Source organism: Eucyclogobius newberryi, unplaced genomic scaffold, assembly GCF_026437365.1.
Source record: "Eucyclogobius newberryi isolate DKJ021-1_F unplaced genomic scaffold, fEucNew1.0.hap1 SCAF_9, whole genome shotgun sequence".
NCBI classification, from domain to species: Eukaryota; Metazoa; Chordata; class Actinopteri; order Gobiiformes; family Gobiidae; genus Eucyclogobius; species Eucyclogobius newberryi.
Genome location: NW_027316532.1, coordinates 7946424 through 7967043, shown reverse-complemented (window position 1 = coordinate 7967043; position 20620 = coordinate 7946424). Strand labels below are relative to the sequence as shown.

The 20620-nt window shown below is 38.8% G+C and overlaps 2 protein-coding genes across 4 annotated transcripts in view; one reads left to right on the top strand and one right to left on the bottom strand.

Moving 5' to 3' along the window:
* The window catches only part of evi5b (ecotropic viral integration site 5b), a 42035-nt gene extending 36772 nt beyond the window's left edge, over nucleotides 1-5263 (bottom strand). For 2 of the 3 annotated variants that reach the window (XM_072439432.1, XM_072439435.1), the window contains exon 1: nucleotides 4125-4381. The gene's annotated coding sequence lies outside the window, so the exon portion shown is untranslated. Of the gene's footprint in view, nucleotides 1-4124; nucleotides 4382-5198 lie in introns of those variants that run through there. The other variant, XM_072439433.1, reaches the window with a different exon arrangement.
* A 9915-nt stretch (nucleotides 5264-15178) lies between these two features.
* On the top strand, nucleotides 15179-20287 carry LOC140353639 (large ribosomal subunit protein uL18). Its single transcript, XM_072438292.1, has 8 exons — nucleotides 15179-15299; nucleotides 15771-15840; nucleotides 15915-16030; nucleotides 16420-16554; nucleotides 18236-18438; nucleotides 19307-19484; nucleotides 19717-19805; nucleotides 20129-20287. The coding sequence occupies exons 1-8, from the start codon at nucleotides 15297-15299 to the stop codon at nucleotides 20223-20225; spliced, it is 891 nt and encodes a 296-aa protein (XP_072294393.1). The 5' UTR covers nucleotides 15179-15296; the 3' UTR covers nucleotides 20226-20287.
* Nucleotides 20288-20620: the final 333 nt, after the last annotated feature.

The window sequence follows — 20620 nt, the reverse complement described above, 5'->3', positions numbered from 1 at the left end:
CAAAACACATGACATTCTTTCCCATGACCAAAAATGTAGTATGAGTGTTTTTTACATTTCTTACTAGAAACATATTTTACAATGGAGAATACTGGAATACAATGTATACAAACCAAGATACCACCCAGCTTTAACTCCATTTCCCAGTCAAAAAATATCATACTTTTGTTTAAATTGTTATTTGCTGAGGCAACTGTCCTAATTTTCCATTCTTCTGAGACCTGATACAACCTACAAGGCTTAAAGACATTTTTTGACGTATTTTTGTTTGCAAACACTCTTTTCTATATTCATACCCCTAAAACTAGAGGAGAGAGACAAATTGAAAAAAAAAAAATTATATTGCAATTGTTGAAAATGTTTAATATCGAGTATGAAATCTCTCATTTAAACTATTAAAATGACAAAAACTGAGGCCAAGAGAAGTATCAAGAGAAATCTTCAAAACGAGGTTGTAAAGTGATATTTCTGCAATTTTGTGGTTCATTTTATGGTCCATTCATGTTTTGTGTGAAACTTGACCCTCAACAAAAGACATTTAAAAGCACATTTTAGTCCATTTCCTGATGTGTGATAGTGTGTCATAGTCTGAATTTTGCAATAGAGATAAAGCGAAAAACAAAAAAATAATTAATTTTTGTAAAAATCGCACACTGCCAGTAGCACTCTCCAGCTGCAAAAATAAAAAGAAGAAAACATTGTGTCTCTTTGCAGACTGAGTAGAGCTGGCTACATCATCACTGCACCACCCACATGTGCCGGGGAAGAGGCCCTAAGAGCACTCAGGCTCTCCCACTGTACAATCAGCCCAGCTCCAGCCTCCAAAATGCACACGCTCTGGACCATGAAACCAACACTGGAAAAGATTCAAGACGGTCTCAAAATAGTATGGATTTAGTAGATTATGAGTTGAAATTACAGGAAGGTTCCAACAGTCCACTGGATTGGTAAGAGTTGATGGGTTATTGGGCACTGACTCATCAAGAATATTGGAATAAAGAATATAATGGGCCTATATTAGATAGCTTGTAAAAATGTCAAATTAAGACAATATTGGAAATTTAACTCAATTGGAAGAGGGACAAGTCAATGAGCATGTATTCACTTTATTTTAGAGCAAGCTTGATTTAAGGCGAGTGGAGGTGAGAAGGGAAAAAATCTTAAGCATTTTATATGTAAAACGACTCAAATTACACCTATTTGGAAATTATAAATCTGAGAAATGGACAACGCTTAGTTTAAAATTTTGTTGGAAATGTTGGCTTCAAAAATATATAGACACAGGATTATGAAGATCTTATGAAGTATGAGCAAACTAGATTTGACTAAAAATATGAGAAAACAATTCCAATGTGAGCATATTGCAGGTTTCATGGTTTTCTAATGATGAAAAATAGATGAGATAGCCCTTGTGGTCTATCTAGTCAAGTTGAGAAATGAAACAAAAAGCGACATTCCACTCAAAATGCAGGGACAATGTAAATGCTTCAAACTTAATTTTTCTTACAGTTTAAACGATCATTAAACAAAAAAATAAAAAATAAAAATGTAACAACTCTAAACTGATAGAGTTTGATTTAGAGTTAGGAGTATGGTTAAAAGGTAACAGTTATGGAATTACCTCTACCTCACATTGTCCTCTGGAACTTGGGGGAAATGAGCACACAATGCATGAAAAATGCACATGAACGTTTGCGCAAGTCGGGAAAACTACTCGGGAACTTGGGTCAAAAGCTGCAGTCTGACTTCCACACCCAACGTCACCTGCTGTGTGGAGTCTGGAGCCATTACATGATCTCTCCCTCCGAGCAAGATTGGTTATTGCCTGGTACTACACCTCTGTGCCAGTAAAGATATCTTAATAATTTCTTTTGAGTAGTTAGGTTTAGCCTAGCTTGGCTCTCAGCCCGCACCGCTCCAGGTTCCAAATGAAAGCTTAAAGTAAACTGACCAAATACAAATGGAAATTAAAAACACTGTTTTTCCTATACGTTTACCCTTGTGTAAAAAAATGTTAAAATAGTAATGCAATTATATAGGCCAAATAAAGCCATTTTAGATCTCTAGAAAATGTACAGTAAAAAGACAGGGAAGCTTGAATGAGGTCATGGAGAAATTACAGGTAATTAGATGCATTAAAGAAGACTGCAATCCTCCAGTTACAGTGCAGGTGTCTATGCTGCGCTTACGAAGGGTTCAATGAGTTCAGATCAAGCCAGGAGGAGAATTAATGCATTTAACAAACCAATAAAAATAAGAACCTGGACAGCATCAGCAGAGGAGATCATGGCAAAGAAATGCATTAAACAACTAAAGAAACATGCTCAGACTTATAATAGAAATGGGTTACTTTGATAGAGACTTTTCCAAGATATCGATATTGAAGGTGGCCAATATATCGAAATTTAGATAATATCGTAAATGTTCTTTTGAACACATAAACATTGTTTATAGTATTTTAGAAAGAGAAAACAAACATGACAAAAGTGCAGATCATTTTTCAAACATTTCAAATTTGTCTAATAATTTAACCTCAACTAATACGTTTAAAGACATTTTTTTAACACATTTCTGTTGGATTGACATAATACTGTTTGTTTAACTATTGTTATTGGATCCTCATTTTGTCAACATCACCCTCCTCTAATCCCTGGCAGTTTAACCATTTTTGGGCTTGTTCTTTAAACAAACAATGAGTGAAATTGGAAATAGAAAAAAGAAATGACAAGTTGTGTAACAAATAATTTTATGTCCCAAATAAATACATTATTCATAAGCAAAAGGCCTTCAAAAAAAGTCAATAACAACATCGGCAGATGACAGATTAAAAAAATTGAACATCAGACCATTGAGTTTTGGTTTGTTCAGACCAAACCTATAATCACCAAAAAATCACAAAAAATGTCCCTTCAAGGATCAATAAAGGAATTCAGCTCTGGTGCTCCCAGAAATAAAAATGCACAGATACACTATGAACAATTCAAACTATTGACATTTCTTTGTATAATGTCCATAGAAATCCGAAGTTTGAAAAATTATAATAAACAAAAAGAAATACAGTTTATTTATCTAATATCTAAATATTTCCACTGGGCATTGTAAATTTCTCTAAATAAGTCCCTGACATCACTAACATGAATCCAAGTGACTTTAATTTCCCAAAATAGTATGGATTTTTCATATTTTATGATATTGTGAGGTCAATCTCCTTTTCTCCAGTGAAATCGCATTATGTTCCACTTTACTTTTGCCTCTATTCTGAAATTTAGAATGCATTTGTTACACTTGTAAAGGGACAATATAAATCTTAAACATTATTTCATCTCATTTTTTATGAAGACGTCCCTCAGTTGGTACAAAGATGCCCCTATAAAATGTGATTGATTGGCTGATATTACATGATGCGTTTTGCGGGCTAGAACTGTTTTTATTGGACTTTTGTATTGCATTCTAATATTCCCAGGTGTTTACTTGAATGGTGGGTGTGTATGACACTGTGGGAATAACAAATAGTACTGTGAATATGACACAAACGAACTTAACTCATTCAGATAAAGTTACATAGCAGCTTCAAAACATGAACATACAACTTATTTTTTTTTACCATTGACATTGCAAGTAACCTTTGTGGAGTTTAAATATAACCTAGAAGCCATTGTCAATGTCATAGTTCTTTCAAGTTCACGTTTAGAAGAAGAGTTCACAGAAACACGAGCTAAAAGAAGAAGTTTAAGTTCCTTTTATTATATATGGCTTGCTTGGTTTGTGCCAAAATACAGATGTAAACTGAGCGATGCAACAGTGTGAAGTATTGTAGTACAACGTCTCAACTTTTCAAAACTAGAAAAACTATACTTTTGTCGTGTCGATTGAACTGTCGACCAAAAATGCCTAGATGTATATTGTTTTGCACTCAAGTCAAGATAAGGATGAAGTCAGGGTCAAGTAAGACAACAAGTTCAAGAAATTATCAGAAAACTAAAGTCTGTGTTCCACACGCAAAAGTTGAAAAATCGTATTTATAACGGCAAAATGTATTGTCCAAGTACAAAAAGCAACAGTGTAAAACTACTATAGTTGCAGCAATTAGACGGCGCCCGACAAAGCCCAGCCACATCCATTACCTTGAATCGAGTTTAAGCAGCCACAGCCTTGGTCGCCTGCTTCCCATGCACGAAAACTGTACTTCCCCCGAGCTGGAATCAAACTAATCGACAAATAAAGTGGTATCTAGCATCCTTTGTTAGTAAGTGCACTTGAGAGGTAGCCAGCGGATGGTTTTGCTGGGGTCCAGCCCACGCAAAACCGCGATACGTGTCCACGGAGCCGCGGGCGGAGAGAGACTAGAGATCGAGGAGGAAAAGCGGCGATGGAGCGAGGCCTCGCGGTGTTTACATCCCACTGCGCATGCGCCAAGGGAAGCTGATGGAGCGACAGTGCCACGTAGAGTTCAATGTAAACAAGTGCAAACCTGTGAACTTACGCTACTTACGTCTGTGGAAAGCGCTACATGAACACGGTAGTAGTAGTAATAATAATACTGAGCCGCGAGAGGCCTATTAATAATAATAATAATAATAATAATAATAATAAATATATACATTTATTTAGACATAATAATAATAAGGCATTTGAAGTACTTGCAGTTGCTCTTCCCTCTGAGTAATTCGATAATAGATAATAAAGCCAAGGGGGAATAGGACAGAAACATAGGAATACAGACATTTGGGATCATGATCCCTTCTTATGCAAGGACATATGAATGTAAGGAGGTCTACCATGGATCTACAATATTGATAAAGTCCAGTATTGTTAAACTGTTTAATAGATACAATTTTTCAATGTTCACACTCGCTGCAGCTTGAATAAAAGGAAATTTTGTTTTTCAAAGTAGTATTGGTAAAAAAAAGCGTTGTCTCTTAGTCATTCTCATTCATTCAGTTCAACTAAGTCAGGTGCTTTCAAAGCAATCTAATTATACTGATATATTAAGTGTTAAATGTCTCTTATTTTTAAAATCTGCTTCCAGAAATCAAGATGAAAAAAAAGTGTGTGATGTCCCTAGAGGCAAATAAATATCCAGATAAAACGTGAATGAAATATAACCCACTTTTAAATAGATAGTAGATTGATAACAATTCAAATACTTTTAACAAGCACATAGCTCATTACACAACAATGCTTTATTTAACACTTACCTGAAAGCCATAGCTGTTTAAAGTGTCCTCGATCAAAATATCCAAAATTATTTCAATTGAATCAATAACTTGCTGTCATACAGATATCGACAAATGGAGCTTCAGCACTATTCTGGACTTCCTCCATAGAAACTGTGTTTAAGCCAAGAAGTACATACCAGTCAGTCACAAACCTACTTTTCAGGTTGGACTTTGAGGCGGTGACGCAGAACTTTTGTGGGACACTCCTCTGCTTGTATTATATCAGCTGTGTCTAGATCTGTGACGTTAGAGGGTGGCATGGAGACTGTGGGCCCTGTCACAACAACAATAATTACACATTTAGATCAAAGCTAAGAAACCGGCTTGAGGTAATTATGACTACCATCAGTCAGAGACAATAAGAAAGGATAAGACTGGACTTTTTAATGTCAGACGATATTGAAGCAGCACTTGATTATAGACAGACTTAAAATGGTTTGATGAGATTATTTATTACTTATATATAGGCTAAAAATATTGCGGTGAGGCATAAGCAGCACGATTTCATGATATTATTTGATTATACTTATAATTATGACATTCAAATGTAAAAAAGTATATTTTAATGACATTTGTACCAATAACACAATAATATACATTAACATCTTTAAATTATTACCTCGGCCAGAAAAGTTATCTAACCTAATTTGGAGTACCGTGCCCCTATGCATTGTCTCACACTCCGAGTACCCCTTAACTGGGATACTATAAGGGGTACTAACTAGGCGAATAAATGTGTTTACTATTGTAGTATATTGTCAATTATACCAAATGTATTGTCTGGGTTTAATTATATTGATATTCAAAATCATGTTTATGTTCATGTAAAATTTCCAAATCTTAAATCTGAAAGCATCTGGGTGTTCATCTGAACCACAAACTGGACTCGACTCACAACACAGACGCACTGTACAGGAAGAGCCAGAGTCGGCTCTACCTCCTGAGGAGACTCAGGTCTTTTGGAGTGACAGGGCCACTCCTGAAGACCTTCTATGACTCTGTGGTGGCATCAGCTCCTGTAGGTGTGGCCTGCTGGAGCAGCATCACAGAGAAGGAGAGGAAGAAGCTGGACAAAGTCATCAAGAAGTCCAGCTCCGTCCTGGGCTGCGCTCTGGACTCGGTGCAGGAGGTGGGGGACAGAAGGGTCCTGGCTAAATTCACATCTATGCTGGACCATGAGTGTCGCCCTCTGCAGGACACTCTGTCCGCTCTGGAGAGCAGCTTCAGTGAGAGACTGATCCACCCTCGCTGTGTGAAGGAGACGTTTCGCAGGTCTTTCCTTCCTGCTGCTGTCAGACTTTATAACAAACACTGCTAGCCCTGAACATGTGCAATACTGACTTAACCATGTGCAATACCGTCATATTCATGAGCAATTACTGCCGTACTCACACACAATAATGTCACATTCATATGCATATAACTGATGTAAATAGAGTGTTTATTAGGCCCGAGCGCCACAAGCTGGCGAGAGGCCTATTAATCTCGTAAGGCCGTGCGAAGCACGGCTGCGAAAGTGCGCACGTAGTGCGCACGAAATCGAGCGCGAAGCGCTCGCCCACTTCCAAACACTCACTAACGCACTCCTTCACTCATGCACTCCCCGTGCATACTAATTAGTAGTAGGAAAATGGAACATTACCGTTGTAAACGGGCGAAGCCCGTGCAAAAGTGCGCACTAAACGAGCACTTTACATTGAGATTACAAGTGCGCACTAAACGAGCACTTTACATTGAGATAAATGAGTGCTTTATATGGGGATGACGACCGCTTCGCTTGCGCTAAGTAGCTCACGAATACGTTCCCCATCTCTTGCATGTTCCGTGCATATAAGCATGTAATGCAAAAATTGAACATTATTACTGTATAGAGGGCCAAAAACACAAAGTGGGCGGAGCCCACTCAAAATTAACGAAAGTACCCGTCAGTGACCAGGGACCCACACCATGAGGTAGGAAAGCGCGAGCGCTTTCCGAAAATGTATAGTTTATGATATTTGAAAAATGGGAAACATTGTTTTCGCATCGGAATATTCTTCTTCTTCTTCTTCTTCTTCTTCTTCTTCTTCTTCTTCTTCTTCTTCTTCTTCTTCTTCTTCTTCTTCTTCTCGGGACCAACCCCCCTATTTTTCACCCAGTGAACATTGACGAAAAGTCACAAAAATGTTCACACCTCTAAAAATCGTGCCTCTCTACATTCTGGCTATTTCCCTTTTCTAAAATAAAAAAATTGGCGCGTCAGCGCCACCAAATGTACCAAAAATGCATTGAGAGATGGGAAATGACCCAAAAAAAATCTGATCGTAGAATCATGAAATTTGGCGCAGAGGTAGATGGTGACAAGAGAAGTAAAAAATATTATTACGGCAACGCCGTCCGCCCAACCAAATGTCGGCCATATTGCTTCAAAAATGGCTAAACATGACTTCGGAGTTTTTCCAAACGTCGTACTTTTACGAACTCCTCCCAGGGCGTTAGCCCTAAAAAGCTGAAATTTGGTAAAAATGCTACTGAGGAGTGGGACATCAAAAGTTATCCAAATTACATTGATACCTCTCACGGTCTCTGTGCGGCGAAGCCGCAAACTGTAGCTAGAATTTCAGAAATCTCCCATATTTAAAATTTCTGCCGTTTGCGCGGATAAAGTCCGAATTGCGTCAAATTAGAATCAGTTGTTAAACTCTTTGCCCTAAACCTACTTGAAGTGAAATAAATTCATTTGGCGCCACAGCGCCCCCTACAGATTTTATATGGAGGTTAAATGTTTAGTTTTGCGAAATTATATGAAATTTGACACACAACTCAATTTTAGCATCCCCATCAAAAAAGTAAATGAGACCCATGTCATAATTGTTATGGCGTTGCCGTAACGATGACCGAAACCTTTCATGTTATTCCAATGGGGAAATCGCCAGAACATGTTTACACTTTAGACTTTCACAAACTCCTCCCAGGGCGTCAGCCCTATTAACCTGAAATTTGGTGAGACTCATCTTCAGAACCATCAAAAGTTATCCACATTTTCATTCAAAGAGTCACGGTGTCTGTGCGGCAAAGCCGCACATTTTGCCAAGAATTCAAAATAAAATAGCTTTTTGATGTTAAAACAAAGGGGAGAAGATGTGACAGCGTCACAGATTCAGCAGTAGGCGTAATAAATACGGTCTTTGTGCGACGGAGCCGCAAACGTTTCCCAGAATTCTGACTATTTGGCCTTCAGAGTGGCCTATAAACAATAGAGTTTTTCCAAATGACATGATATTTTGAACAAAATTCGAATTTGCCATCCTGATCATAAAAGTATGAGAGCCAAAGTCATATTTTGTACGGCGTAACCGTAGCGTTGACAGAAACATCCCATGTTATCCTTATGGGAAAATCGTAGAATCGCTCAAATCACCACATTTTTACGCTTCACACTTTAACAAACTCCTCCTAGGGCGATTGTCCGATCAAGTTCATATTTGGAGAATATCATCTACACAAGCGGGGCATCAAAACTTACCCATATTTTGATTCTAAGTGCTACGGTCTCTGTGTGGCGGACCCGCAAATATATGTCAGAAATGGGAAAACAGCGAAATCTCTAAAATCACCACATTTTTACGCTTCACACTTTAACGAACTCCTCCTAGGCCGATTGCCCGATCAAGCTCATATTTGGGGAAAATCATCTACACAAACGGGGCATCAAAAGTTATCCAAATTTTGATTTTAAGTGGTACGGTCTCTGTGCCGTGGAGCTGCAAATATACTGTCACAAATGGGAAAAACGCCAAATCCTTGAAATGTTCACATTTACGCTTCACACTTTAACAAACTCCTCCGTGGGCAATAGCTCGATCAAGCTTTACTTTGGGAAAAATCATCTACACAAGCGGGGCATCAAAAGTTATCCATATTTTTATTCCAAGTGCTACGGTCTCTGTGCGGCGGCGCAGCAAATTTGACTGACACTTGTGTTCATTTGCACTGGATTGGCCATGTCCAATGTGTCGCCGTCTGTCAAGTTCTTTTTTTATTCAACACACAATAAGGGCGCCATCTTTATCAAGTCAAAAGCGCAGAGTCGGAAGGCCGGCGGCCCGCGAGGGCCGTTGGATGCCGCTTGCGGCTTTAATTTTTATTATTTTTCTTGTTCTTCTGCTTTTTGAGCTCTAATTTGACCCCCTGAACATGCTCAAAAACTCACCAAACTTTGCCCAAAATTCAGAATCGGCGAAAAATTTGATTTTTTCTGGGCCATTTTTTTTTTCGTTAAAAAATTGCGCGACAGCGCCACAGACAAAAGTCAAAATACATTGCGCCTATGGGAAACGCCCCGAGGTCAACTTTGGCGTAAAGCTACGAAATTCGGGACACGCATTCCTCTCGTGAGGACAAAAAAAAAATATTATTGTGGCCACGCCCCCAGACTTACCTTATGGCCGCCATCTTCCTTTGAAAATGAAAACAAGCTGAGTTAGCCATTTTGTTTAGGTCAAACTTTGACGAACTCCTCCTAGGGCGTTTTGCCCACCAACTTCAAAATTGGTGTACGTCCTCTAGACAAGTGGGGCATCTAAAGTTATCCAATTTTTTGAGATACCTTTTACGGTCTGTGTGCGGCGCAGCCGCAAAGTTGGACAACTTATTTTGGAATATTGCAGATCTAAAAATTGCTCCCATTTGATCAAAACGAGTCCGATTTGGACCAAATTTGAATCAGTTGTTAAACTATCCAGTTTGGACCAGTTTAGGATGACAAAATTGAAATGGCCGCGATAGCGCCCCCTACAGAGTGACCTTTGTATTAACAGTGAAGGTCAAAAATTTGTTTTACCAAAATGTTCTAAACTTTACCCAAAATTCTATTTGGCCATCCCGATCAAAAAAGCCAATGAGACAAATGCCTTAATTTTTACGGCGTAGTCGTAGCGATGACAGAAACCTCCCATGTTATCCCTATGGGAAAACCGCAAAATCTCTCAAATTACCACATTTTTATGTTTTACACTTTAACAAACTCCTCCTAGTGCGTTTTGCCCACCAACTTCTAAATCGGTGTACGTCCTCTAAACAAGTGGGGCATCTAAAGTTATCCAAATTTTAAGGATAACTTTTACGGTTTCTGTGCGACGGAGCCGCAAACGTTTCCCAGAATTCTGACTATTTGGCCTTCAGAGTGGCCTATAAACAATAGAGTTTTTCCAAATGACATGATATTTTGAACAAAATTCTAATTTTCCATCCTGATCATAAAAGTATGAGAGCCAAAGTCATATTTTGTACGGCGTAACCGTAGCGATGACAGAAACATCCCACGTTATCCTTATGGGAAAATTGCAGAATCGCTCAAATCACCACATTTTTACGCTTCACACTTTAAGGAACTCCTCCTAGGGCGATTGTCCGATCAAGCTCATATTTGTGGAAAATCATCTACACAAATGGGGCATCAAAACTTATCCATATTTTGATTCTAAGTGCTACGGTCTTTGTGTGGCGGACCCGCAAATATATGTCACAAATGGGAAAACAGCAAAATCTCTAAAATGACCACATTTTTACGCTTCACACTTTAACGAACTCCTCCTATGGCAATTGCCCGATCAAGCTCATATTTGGGGAGAATCATATACACAAACGGGGCATCAAAAGTTAGTCATATTTTGATTTTAAGTGGTACGGTCTCTGTGCCGTGGAGCTGCAAACATACTGTCACAAATGGGAAAACGCCAAATCTTTGAAATGTTCACATTTACGCTTCACACTTTAACAAACTCCTCCGTGGGCAATAGCCCGATCAAGCTTTACTTTGGGAAATATCATCTACACAAGCGGGGCATCAAAAGTTATCCATATTTATATTCTAAGTGCTACGGTCTCTGTGCGGCGGAGAAGCAAATTTGACTGACACTTGTGTTCATTTGCACTGGATTGGCCATGTCCAATGTGTCGCCGTCTGTCAAGTTCTTTTTTAATTCAACACACAATAAGGGCCCCATCTTTATGAAGTCGAAAGCGCAGAGTCGGAAGGCCGGCGGCCCGCGAGGGCCGTTGGATGCCGCTTGCGGCTTTAATTCTTTCTTCTTTCTTCTTCTCGGGACCAACCCCCCTATTTTTCACCCAGTGAACATTGACGAAAAGTCACAAAAATGTTCACACCTCTAAAAATCGTGCCTCTCTACATTCTGGCTATTTCCCTTTTCTAAAATAAAAAAATTGGCGCGTCAGCGCCCCCAAATGTACCAAAAATGCATTGAGAGATGGGAAATGACCCAAAAAAAATCTAATCGTAGAATCATGAAATTTGGCGCCGAGGTAGATGGTGACTAGAGAAGTAAAAAATATTATTACGGCAACGCCGTCCGCCCAACCAAATGTCGGCCTTATTGCTTCAAAAATGGCTAAACATGACTTCGGAGTTTTTCCAAACGTCGTACTTTTACGAACTCTTCCCAGGGCGTTGGCCCTAAAAAGCTGAAATTTGGTGAAAATGCTACTGAGGAGTGGGACATCAAAAGTTATCCAAATTACATTGATACCTCTCACGGTCTCTGTGCGGCGAAGCCGCAAACTGTAGCTAGAATTTCAGAAATCTCCCATATTTAAAATTTCTGCCGTTTGCGCAGATAAAGTCCGAATTGCGTCAAATTAGAATCAGTTGTTAAACTCTTTGCCCTAAACCTACTTGAAGTGAAATAAATTCATTTGGCGCCACAGCGCCCCCTACAGATTTTATATGGAGGTTAAATGTTTAGTTTTGCGAAATTATATGAAATTTGACACACAACTCAATTTTGGCATCCCCATCAAAAAAGTCAATGAGACCCATGTCATAATTGTTATGGCGTTGCCGTAACGATGACCGAAACCTTTCATGTTATTCCAATGGGGAAATCGCCAGAACATGTTTACACTTTAGACTTTCACAAACTCCTCCCAGGGCGTTAGACATATTAACCTGAAATTTGGTGAGACTCATCTTCAGGACCATCAAAAGTTATCCACATTTTCATTCAAAGAGTCACGGTGTCTGTGCGGCAAAGCCGCACATTTTGCCAAGAATTCAAAATAAAATAGCTTTTTGATGGTAAAACAAAGGGGAGAAGATGTGACAGCGTCACAGATTCAGCAGTAGGCGTAATAAAAGGACAATTGGGGCGCGTCAGCGCCCCCTCCTCTTGCGGCGTGGCGGCGGCGTGGCGAGGGCCGATCATTGCCGCTTGCGGCTATATTTTTACCATTATTATTAGTATTATTTTGTCTTATGTTAGCTGTTTTTATTTTATTTTATCTTTATTTTAGTTTATTTATCAGGGACGGTGCACAAATACATTGACCAAAAGGAAGGATGCTTGTGCCAGGTTTTAGAAAAGTTACTAATTTCAATCTGAAGTCCCTGGATTGAATACAATAAATGTACGTCATACATTTTAAGTATATTGATATAATCACTCAGTTCCATTTAGTAAAATTAGTCCCACTCCAAAACACTATCTCACACACCCCCATGCAATATTTACATATTTACAATTCATGTTGCTGCATTTATGACAGTTCAGTGTGTACATGTTTGTTTAGTTAGAAGCCATTGTTTAGTCAGGCGTGAAAACATTTCATAATTTGTACATGATATGATTTCACCAACAGAGATTCTGCATCTCTGAACACTGCACTCTCCTCTGGTGGCTGACAACTCCACATGTTTTCTCGGAAGTGAGCACAACAAACTTTCTTAATGGGGAATGATTAACTAAATGTGTCGGTGTAATCCCTCATTCGTCCAGGCGTGTTCCATAGTAGAAAAAGCTTCAGTTGTAGTCATCTGGACTCAGTTTGAAAAAATAGACGTTTCGACTCTCATCCAAGAGTCATTGTCAATAAAAGAATTTAGATCGAGAACTCCGATATTAATACTGTTCTGTGGTAAGACCCGCCCATTGGGAGGAGCCTTCCTGAAGTGAAGAGAACCAAGAAGCAGGACAAAAGGGAAACTGAACAGAGAAGGAAGGGTGTTTCTATCCCTTATGTGTCTGGCCTGTCGGAAAAACTGCAGAGAATTTTTAGACAACACGAAGTCCCTGTTTATTTTAAACCAGGAAACACTTTAAGACAAAAACTGGTTCACCCTAAGGACAAGTTGCCGACTCAAAAACAGAGCAATGTAGTTTATTCGATCCAATGCAGTGAAGAAAGCTGTAAAGAACGGTACATAGGTGAGACAAAACAGCCTCTACACAAGAGGCTCTATCAGCACAGAAGAAATACAAGTTCAGGACCTCAGAGTGCCGTGCATCTCCATCTTGAAGCCTCTAATCACTCGTTTGAAGACGGTGAGGTGAAGGTTTTAAGCAGGGAGAAAAGATGGTTTGAAAGAGGAGTCAAGGAAGCTATTTTTGTTAAAAAAGAAAGACCTTCTTTAAACAGAAATGGAGGGCTAAGGTTTAATCTTCCTGTTATTTATAATGGGTTACTGAACCCCTGGAAAGTTAGAGGACTAGGACCAGGACATTTAGATGCTAATCAGGTACTCAGGGTGGTTGAGCCAGGGTCTCACAAAGACAAAGAGGATTCTAATAGCCCATTAAAATTCTGAATAGGCTAGCTCGGTAGATACAAGGGGGGAGTTTCTGTTGAAACAAACAACTCTTTCTACTTCAGGAAGGCTCCTCCCAATGGGCGGGTCTTACCACAGAACAGTATTAATATCGGAGTTCTCGATCTAAATTCTTTTATTGACAATGACTCTTGGATGAGAGTCGAAACGTCTATTTTTTCAAACTGAGTCCAGATGACTACAACTGAAGCTTTTTCTACTATTAACTAAATGATTAATGATTTTTTTAAAATTGTAATCTAATTTAATTCAAGCAGATTTTCAAAATGTAACATTTTTTATTTAGTAAGGCTAGGACAGTGATGGTACAGATATCGTGGATTTTACGCCCTTTTATACAATGTTTCAATTGGTTTTAAAGATGTTTTACACGCCTGGGACCAGCTTTTTAAATAATATAAAGATGATCATGGTATTTACATATGTATTTGAGGCCTCAACATTCAATGAGTTTCTAATGTTCAATTAAGTTGAACTTCAGTGTGTTTCCTTGTTTTTAATATAATTTTTAAAAGTAAGTTTAGAGTCAAATATTAGACTTAAATATTTTAGTTCATTTACAAACCTTATGTTCCTTATGTCCATTTATAAAAATGTTATGTGCTTGGAGGGGTTTACTTTGTTTGAAAAGAACATCGAAATAGTACACACGATTTCTCTTCATTCTGTTCCTTTTTGAAAACTAATAATGCTGTACTATAAATTGTAAGTGGCATGGGTAAATTAATGTATAGATGGATAAATTAATTTATATTATTTTATTAATTTTCTTTAACCTTTATTTAACCAGGTAAGAACCCATTGAGATCGAGACACTTTTTCAAGGGGAGTGACCTGAGGCAAAGTAAAGACATAACAGCACACACATTTTAAAACACATTTAAAAGACATTGACTTAAATTAATATATCAATAAATAAGTAAATATGGGGTAGGAGGAAACATGCATTGTTGAGCACTCCTGCTTCAGTTGCAGGACAATACGGGATAACTCAAACATGGAATTAATAAAAATACAACTTAATAAACTAACGATGAGGAAACATTGTTAAAAGTGCATTAAAATTTAGTTTGCATATGTCGACCAACCAATAAGTTAATATCATAGACCGTATATCTCATTTATACAGTGTATAGTTAAAATTGGCTTAGCTATTATTTTGTAACGGACTGACAGAGTCATGCTTACTGGTATGAAAACCATAGTGAACACAACAATGTAGCCACTAGATTCAAGTTAACCCAAGATGAATTTCAAGTACAGTACCTGGACAAACCATGGATATTGTTTGTTTTTGCAGTGCCCGCTCCAGTCCGCTAGAGGGCAGAGCGCTGTCTCTTCTGCTGCGCGGCCTCATCCTGTCACATGGTATTTACGACGCATGCGCACGCCGTCCTTCCTTTTTCCAGTGCAGCGGAGTCAAGCCCCAGTCTTTGGCTCCGGGCTCCTTCATAAGGAGACTAAAAGACTGCAAAATGGTTTGTAATCTGTCCCAATATGAACCCCCATTCGTTGCTAAGCCATGCATTGTTTGTTATGTGGAGAAATAAATGTCTAAAGATGCTGACTACGTTCAGATGAAGTTAGATTGTGGCATGCTAATGTTCACCCGGTGTTGACTAACGTGGCCTAAATGGGCTCCAGATTAACCTGCTGCTTCCTGTTTGTAAATCGCACTGTGGAAACATTGTATCCCTTATATATTCCGCCTGAATTGGCCGTAATGATCCCGGACTCTCCTCAAGAGAACAAACATTAATCTCAACGTTTGACTGGAACACCAGGCTACCCAGTGCTAATGCCTGTCACACAAGCTCAGACCAATGGCTTTTAAATGCTACCGATAAGAGCGCTTCACTATTGACAGTGACAGTTGATACTAATGCAACAAAGTATTTAAAAAGTTTGTAAGGATTTAAGTAACTCAATGTGCACTTGTTCTGTTTCAGGGTTTTGTTAAAGTGGTCAAGAACAAGTCTTACTTTAAGAGGTATCAGGTTAAATTCAGGAGGAGGAGAGGTAAGCCCAACACTGATGTTCGTTCCACTTGATCTTTTTTGTAATGCTAATGTGGTGTACTATTTTTACTCCAGAGGGAAAAACTGACTTCTTTGCTCGTAAGCGCCTTGTCGTCCAGGACAAAAACAAATACAATACCCCAAAGTACCGCATGATTGTGCGCTTCTCCAACAGGGATATCGTCTGCCAGGTAAATCTAAATCGGATTTGTGCATACTTTGCTTTAAAGCCCAACTTAAAACTGGGGTACCTGGTTATCAAACGGAAAGGAGTTCCTAACATTCCCAAACCCTTGGGTACATTGTAAATATTAACATGTAATAGTCAGGCTCATGCACAACTTATGAAAAAACAAACTGACACTGACGTGAAGCTGGGGTGAATGTCCAAAGCTCAGCCAGTCAAAGCGCTGCTTAAGTGTCTTTAAGGTTTATGAAGGGTAAAATGCAGAGGTTTAAAAACTACTGTAGAAAATACTTTTATTGGATGAAAACGACTCTTTCCCAAAGGTCAGGTACCCCAGTTTTAACCTTTCCAACCTAAATGAGCAGGAGTGTTAAGCTTTTGTTTATGTTACAGATTGCCTATGCAAAGATCGAAGGAGATGTGATCGTGTGTGCGGCCTACTCTCACGAGCTGCCAAAATACGGCATTGCTGTGGGTTTGACAAACTACGCAGCCGCTTACTGCACTGGTCTTCTTCTGGCCCGCAGAGTAAGTCATGATCTGTAAAATATTATACTCTATAAATGCCAGTGCTTTGTACTTCAAATTCAGTTTAGCAGCAATTTTTACTTATATCCTGCAAACTCGATGCAATTCTACTTTCCTCATATTTAGACTATTGTAATCTTGACCACAAAGACTCTGAACACTTGAGAAACTCTGAAAGTTTACTCATCAGATTCGATTTTTTTTCTAAAATCTGGACAGATTTTGAGTGCGTGCAAGTGCAGTCAGTGGTGGTGTTGACTCAAAATGTCATTTTTTTTTTTTTTTTTTTTTTTTTTAATTTTCATCAAGAATACACAGTTTTCAGTCACCATATTAACTAATCTCAAAATTTTAACTCTAACCAGTTTACTACTTCAAAAAGTGGCACTGGTATATTCAGGTCATTGAGTAATATCTGTTTGTTCGAAACCACCGATATCAGTCCGCGATGTTACACCTTGGTAATGAAAGAGGTTAACTCTGCAACACTTCAGAAATGGGAAGAAAATGGCTCGTGGACAGAATATAGCCGCCGAAACCCCGGTAGTTCTAGGAAAGTTTTAACCCAAGCTTATTAAATATAAGTACTATGAATTAACTCTGTTTTAGAAATATTTACTCTGTGTAGTTTTAAAAGACCGTGGAGGGTGAGAGGACTGTCACTGCTGCAGTTACAGGAGGGCAAGTGCAAAACCGGATGAAAGATTTAAGAAATGAATAGAATGGAAACGTGCAAAGGCTGATTTTACTCTAATATTACTAATATATATAATATATATAATATTAATAAAATGGTCTAATATTTTACTGTTAGAATTTTAAGTCTATGGAGTTTCTCAATTATGTCTCAGAACTTGTCTTTATAATGAAAGTATTGTTTTATTTGGTGTGACATGAATTTAATAAAAGCCACATTATTCATGTGTTAATGTGAGGCGAATACATTTACCAAACCTCAATACTTGGAGTGTAATTAGAATAAACTTCAGATGAGCTCAGGCTCTTATGAAGGCACAGAATATACTTTATGTAGGTTTACTTTCTGTATGAAATTTGGACAATTTCTAGATATCAATGATTTATATTTCAATCTTCAAAATAGGTTTTTAGATGCAGTTTGGTTCTCAGTCAGGGTCCTAAATGGCATTCTATTAACTGGCTGTATTCTTTTAGGCCGTGGCTGGAGAGCCGCGGCGCGGTCAAATTGCCGCGCAGTTTCAGGGGCCGCGGCTTTTCCCTTATAGCCTCATGGCTAACCTAACCTTAACCCGGCGCGGTCTAAAACGGCGCTAAAACGCGGTCAAATAGCGGCGCAGTTTGAGGAGCTGTGGCCGGCACAAAAATAACATGGCAGTTTCGGCCGCGACATTGCAGACACTCCCATTCGTTTAACCATTTATAGCAATAATCAATTAAAACATTTTTTTCATGCGCTCCCAAAAAATCTACTTGCGCTCTTATAAATGTCAGGGGCTACAGAGCTCGTGGAAAGAATGTTCGAAAACTGAAGTGTGGTCAGTTTCTCGGTCATTTTTACAAACTTTTTTTTTTTTTTTTTTTTTTTAATGCACATACAAGCTGCTTTTTTCATTAAACTGAAAACTTTTAAGCTCGGAAGAGAATTGCCGGCTGGGCTACTATGGTTAACTATTCTATAAAAATGATCTTTTCTTGTCTTCAGCTGCTGAACAAGTTTGGCCTGGACAAGGTGTACGAGGGCCAGGTGGAGGTCACTGGAGATGAGTTTAACGTGGAGAGCGTCGATGGTCAGCCCGGGGCCTTCACCTGTTACCTGGACGCTGGCCTTGCCAGAACAACCACTGGAAACAAGGTGTTCGGTGCCCTGAAGGGGGCAGTAGACGGAGGCCTGTCCATCCCACACAGGTGAGGCTGTTATCTTCTAAAGCAGTGACTTAAACACTGTCCACAGGCCAATGTTGCATGCAGCAAACACCTGCAGTGACGTGTCCATTTGTGGATTGACAGTAATTGGAGTAAATTTAATACAATGAATTTAAAATTGACACTTGCTTTCTTGACACTTAATTTTTGTCTGCTATATTAGTTTGCCAGCTTTGCACATTTTTTCTTTTCATTTGTTGACAATCGGATCCAATAAAAATCCTTGTACTCGTATCAGATATAACAAAGATCTGAATTTTAAGTCTATAGAGTTTCTCAATTATGTCTCAGAACTTGTCTTTATAATGAAAGTATTGTTTTATTTGGTGTGACATGAATTTGATAAAAGCCAGCTGTGCATCTTGAACTTAATCTAGTCACAATCACATGCATTCAAACATCCATTTAATTAATCCTGCTTATGGTCAAAATATAAATCTTCAAGTTGAAGTCAATTTTGTGCATTTTTAAGTTATTTTCCCCTCATATCATCCCTGCTCTGCCATGTCAGCAGGAGCAGTTCTTCTCACATTGTGTTCAGTAAAATAAATATACTATTAGTCTCTATGGAGCTCTTTGCGTCCTGTATCTGTCGTTCTAAGCTAAAAGGAGTCGCAACAAGGCAAACATGTTGTGCGAACACGTGCATTGTCAGATTCAATGTTTTTTCAATAGTTGTTGCAGCCCTACTAGATTCTAATCCTAAACAGAAGTATTTGCTGAATAAGTTTGACTATTTTATCCTGTTTTCCTTCCTACAATCGCCAAGACTAGGCACGTTACTGCCATACATAGTGTAGATGTCACTGCTTTGTTTTCATATTACCCATGAGCTCCTTTGCCTCCCCAGCACTAAGCGGTTCCCCGGGTACGACACAGAGAGCAAAGAGTTCAATGCCGAAGTTCATCGCAAACACATCCTGGGCATCAATGTGTCGGAGTACATGAGCTACCTGATGGAGGAGGACGAGGATGTTTACAAGAAGCAGTTCTCTCGCTTCATCAAGAACGGAATCACCCCAGATTCAGTGAGTCGCCGTTCTTCTGTATTTCACGCCTCAAACACTAAAAACCGGCGTGCAATTAATCATGTTTATGAAAAGTGATTGACAATGTCTGAACATGGCTCATGTGATCATCAGTTATTCACTTATCTGGAAAATGACTTGTTGAACAAATAATAATTTGGACTAGAAGAGAACTTTAATGATTAAATGTATTTAATTGACACGTCTAAAATATGAATATGCTATTTTGCAGATCGAGGAGATGTACAAAAAGGCTCATGCTGGTATTCGCGAGAACCCTGTCCATGAAAAGAAGCCCCTCAAAGAAGTCAAAAAGAAGAGGTAGGAACTAAACCAGTTTTAGAATTGATCTAGTCTTTATGCATGAATATTTTATGGCATGGTAAAGCTGTATAAGTCATCTGTACCAGAATCATTCAGAGACTGTTAAACTGATTTATTAGTAACATGCCTTTGAGCTGTTTAAAACCAGATGAACAATAGTCATTTCCTGGCCCAAATTGTATTAAATAAGTATGGAATTTTTAAACTCTTGTCGTGACTGTCACCTTTTTAATTTCCTCCCATGGACAAAAAGGATTATACAAGTTTCTTAATTCAATTCCTATGTGATTGTGTCTCAAACCTCTCATTGTGACTTGCAGGTGGAACCGTGCCAAGCTGTCCCTGCAGCAGCGGAAAGACCGCGTCGCCCAGAAGAAGGCCAGCTTCCTCCGGGCTCAGGAACAGGAGGAGGACTGAGGCTTCAGTCCGGTCCTGTTCCAAACATGGAATTTGTTCAAATAAATCTATTGAAAAGTCCACTTCTGCTGTTTTCCTGTTTGTTCCGACACACTTGAGCTGCACATGGTCTCCACTCTTCATGATTTATAAAGCTACAGAGCAACTTGGAGAAACTTGAGTCATGAGTTTATGCAGGTTGTCAAGTTTAAGATCAAATGCCCTCTTAAAGGCTAGTGTGGCTCCGAAATGTATTTGGTTTGCATTTCAAGCTTTGGGCAATTTTGTTTTAGATTAAACCTTTGTTAAACTTGCATTGTGGGTAAACTGTTTGCTGGTAGGATTTTGTAGCCCCCAGTTTGAACCATTTCCTAATTGACCACAAGATGGCACTCCTATGATAGCATTAAAGAGAC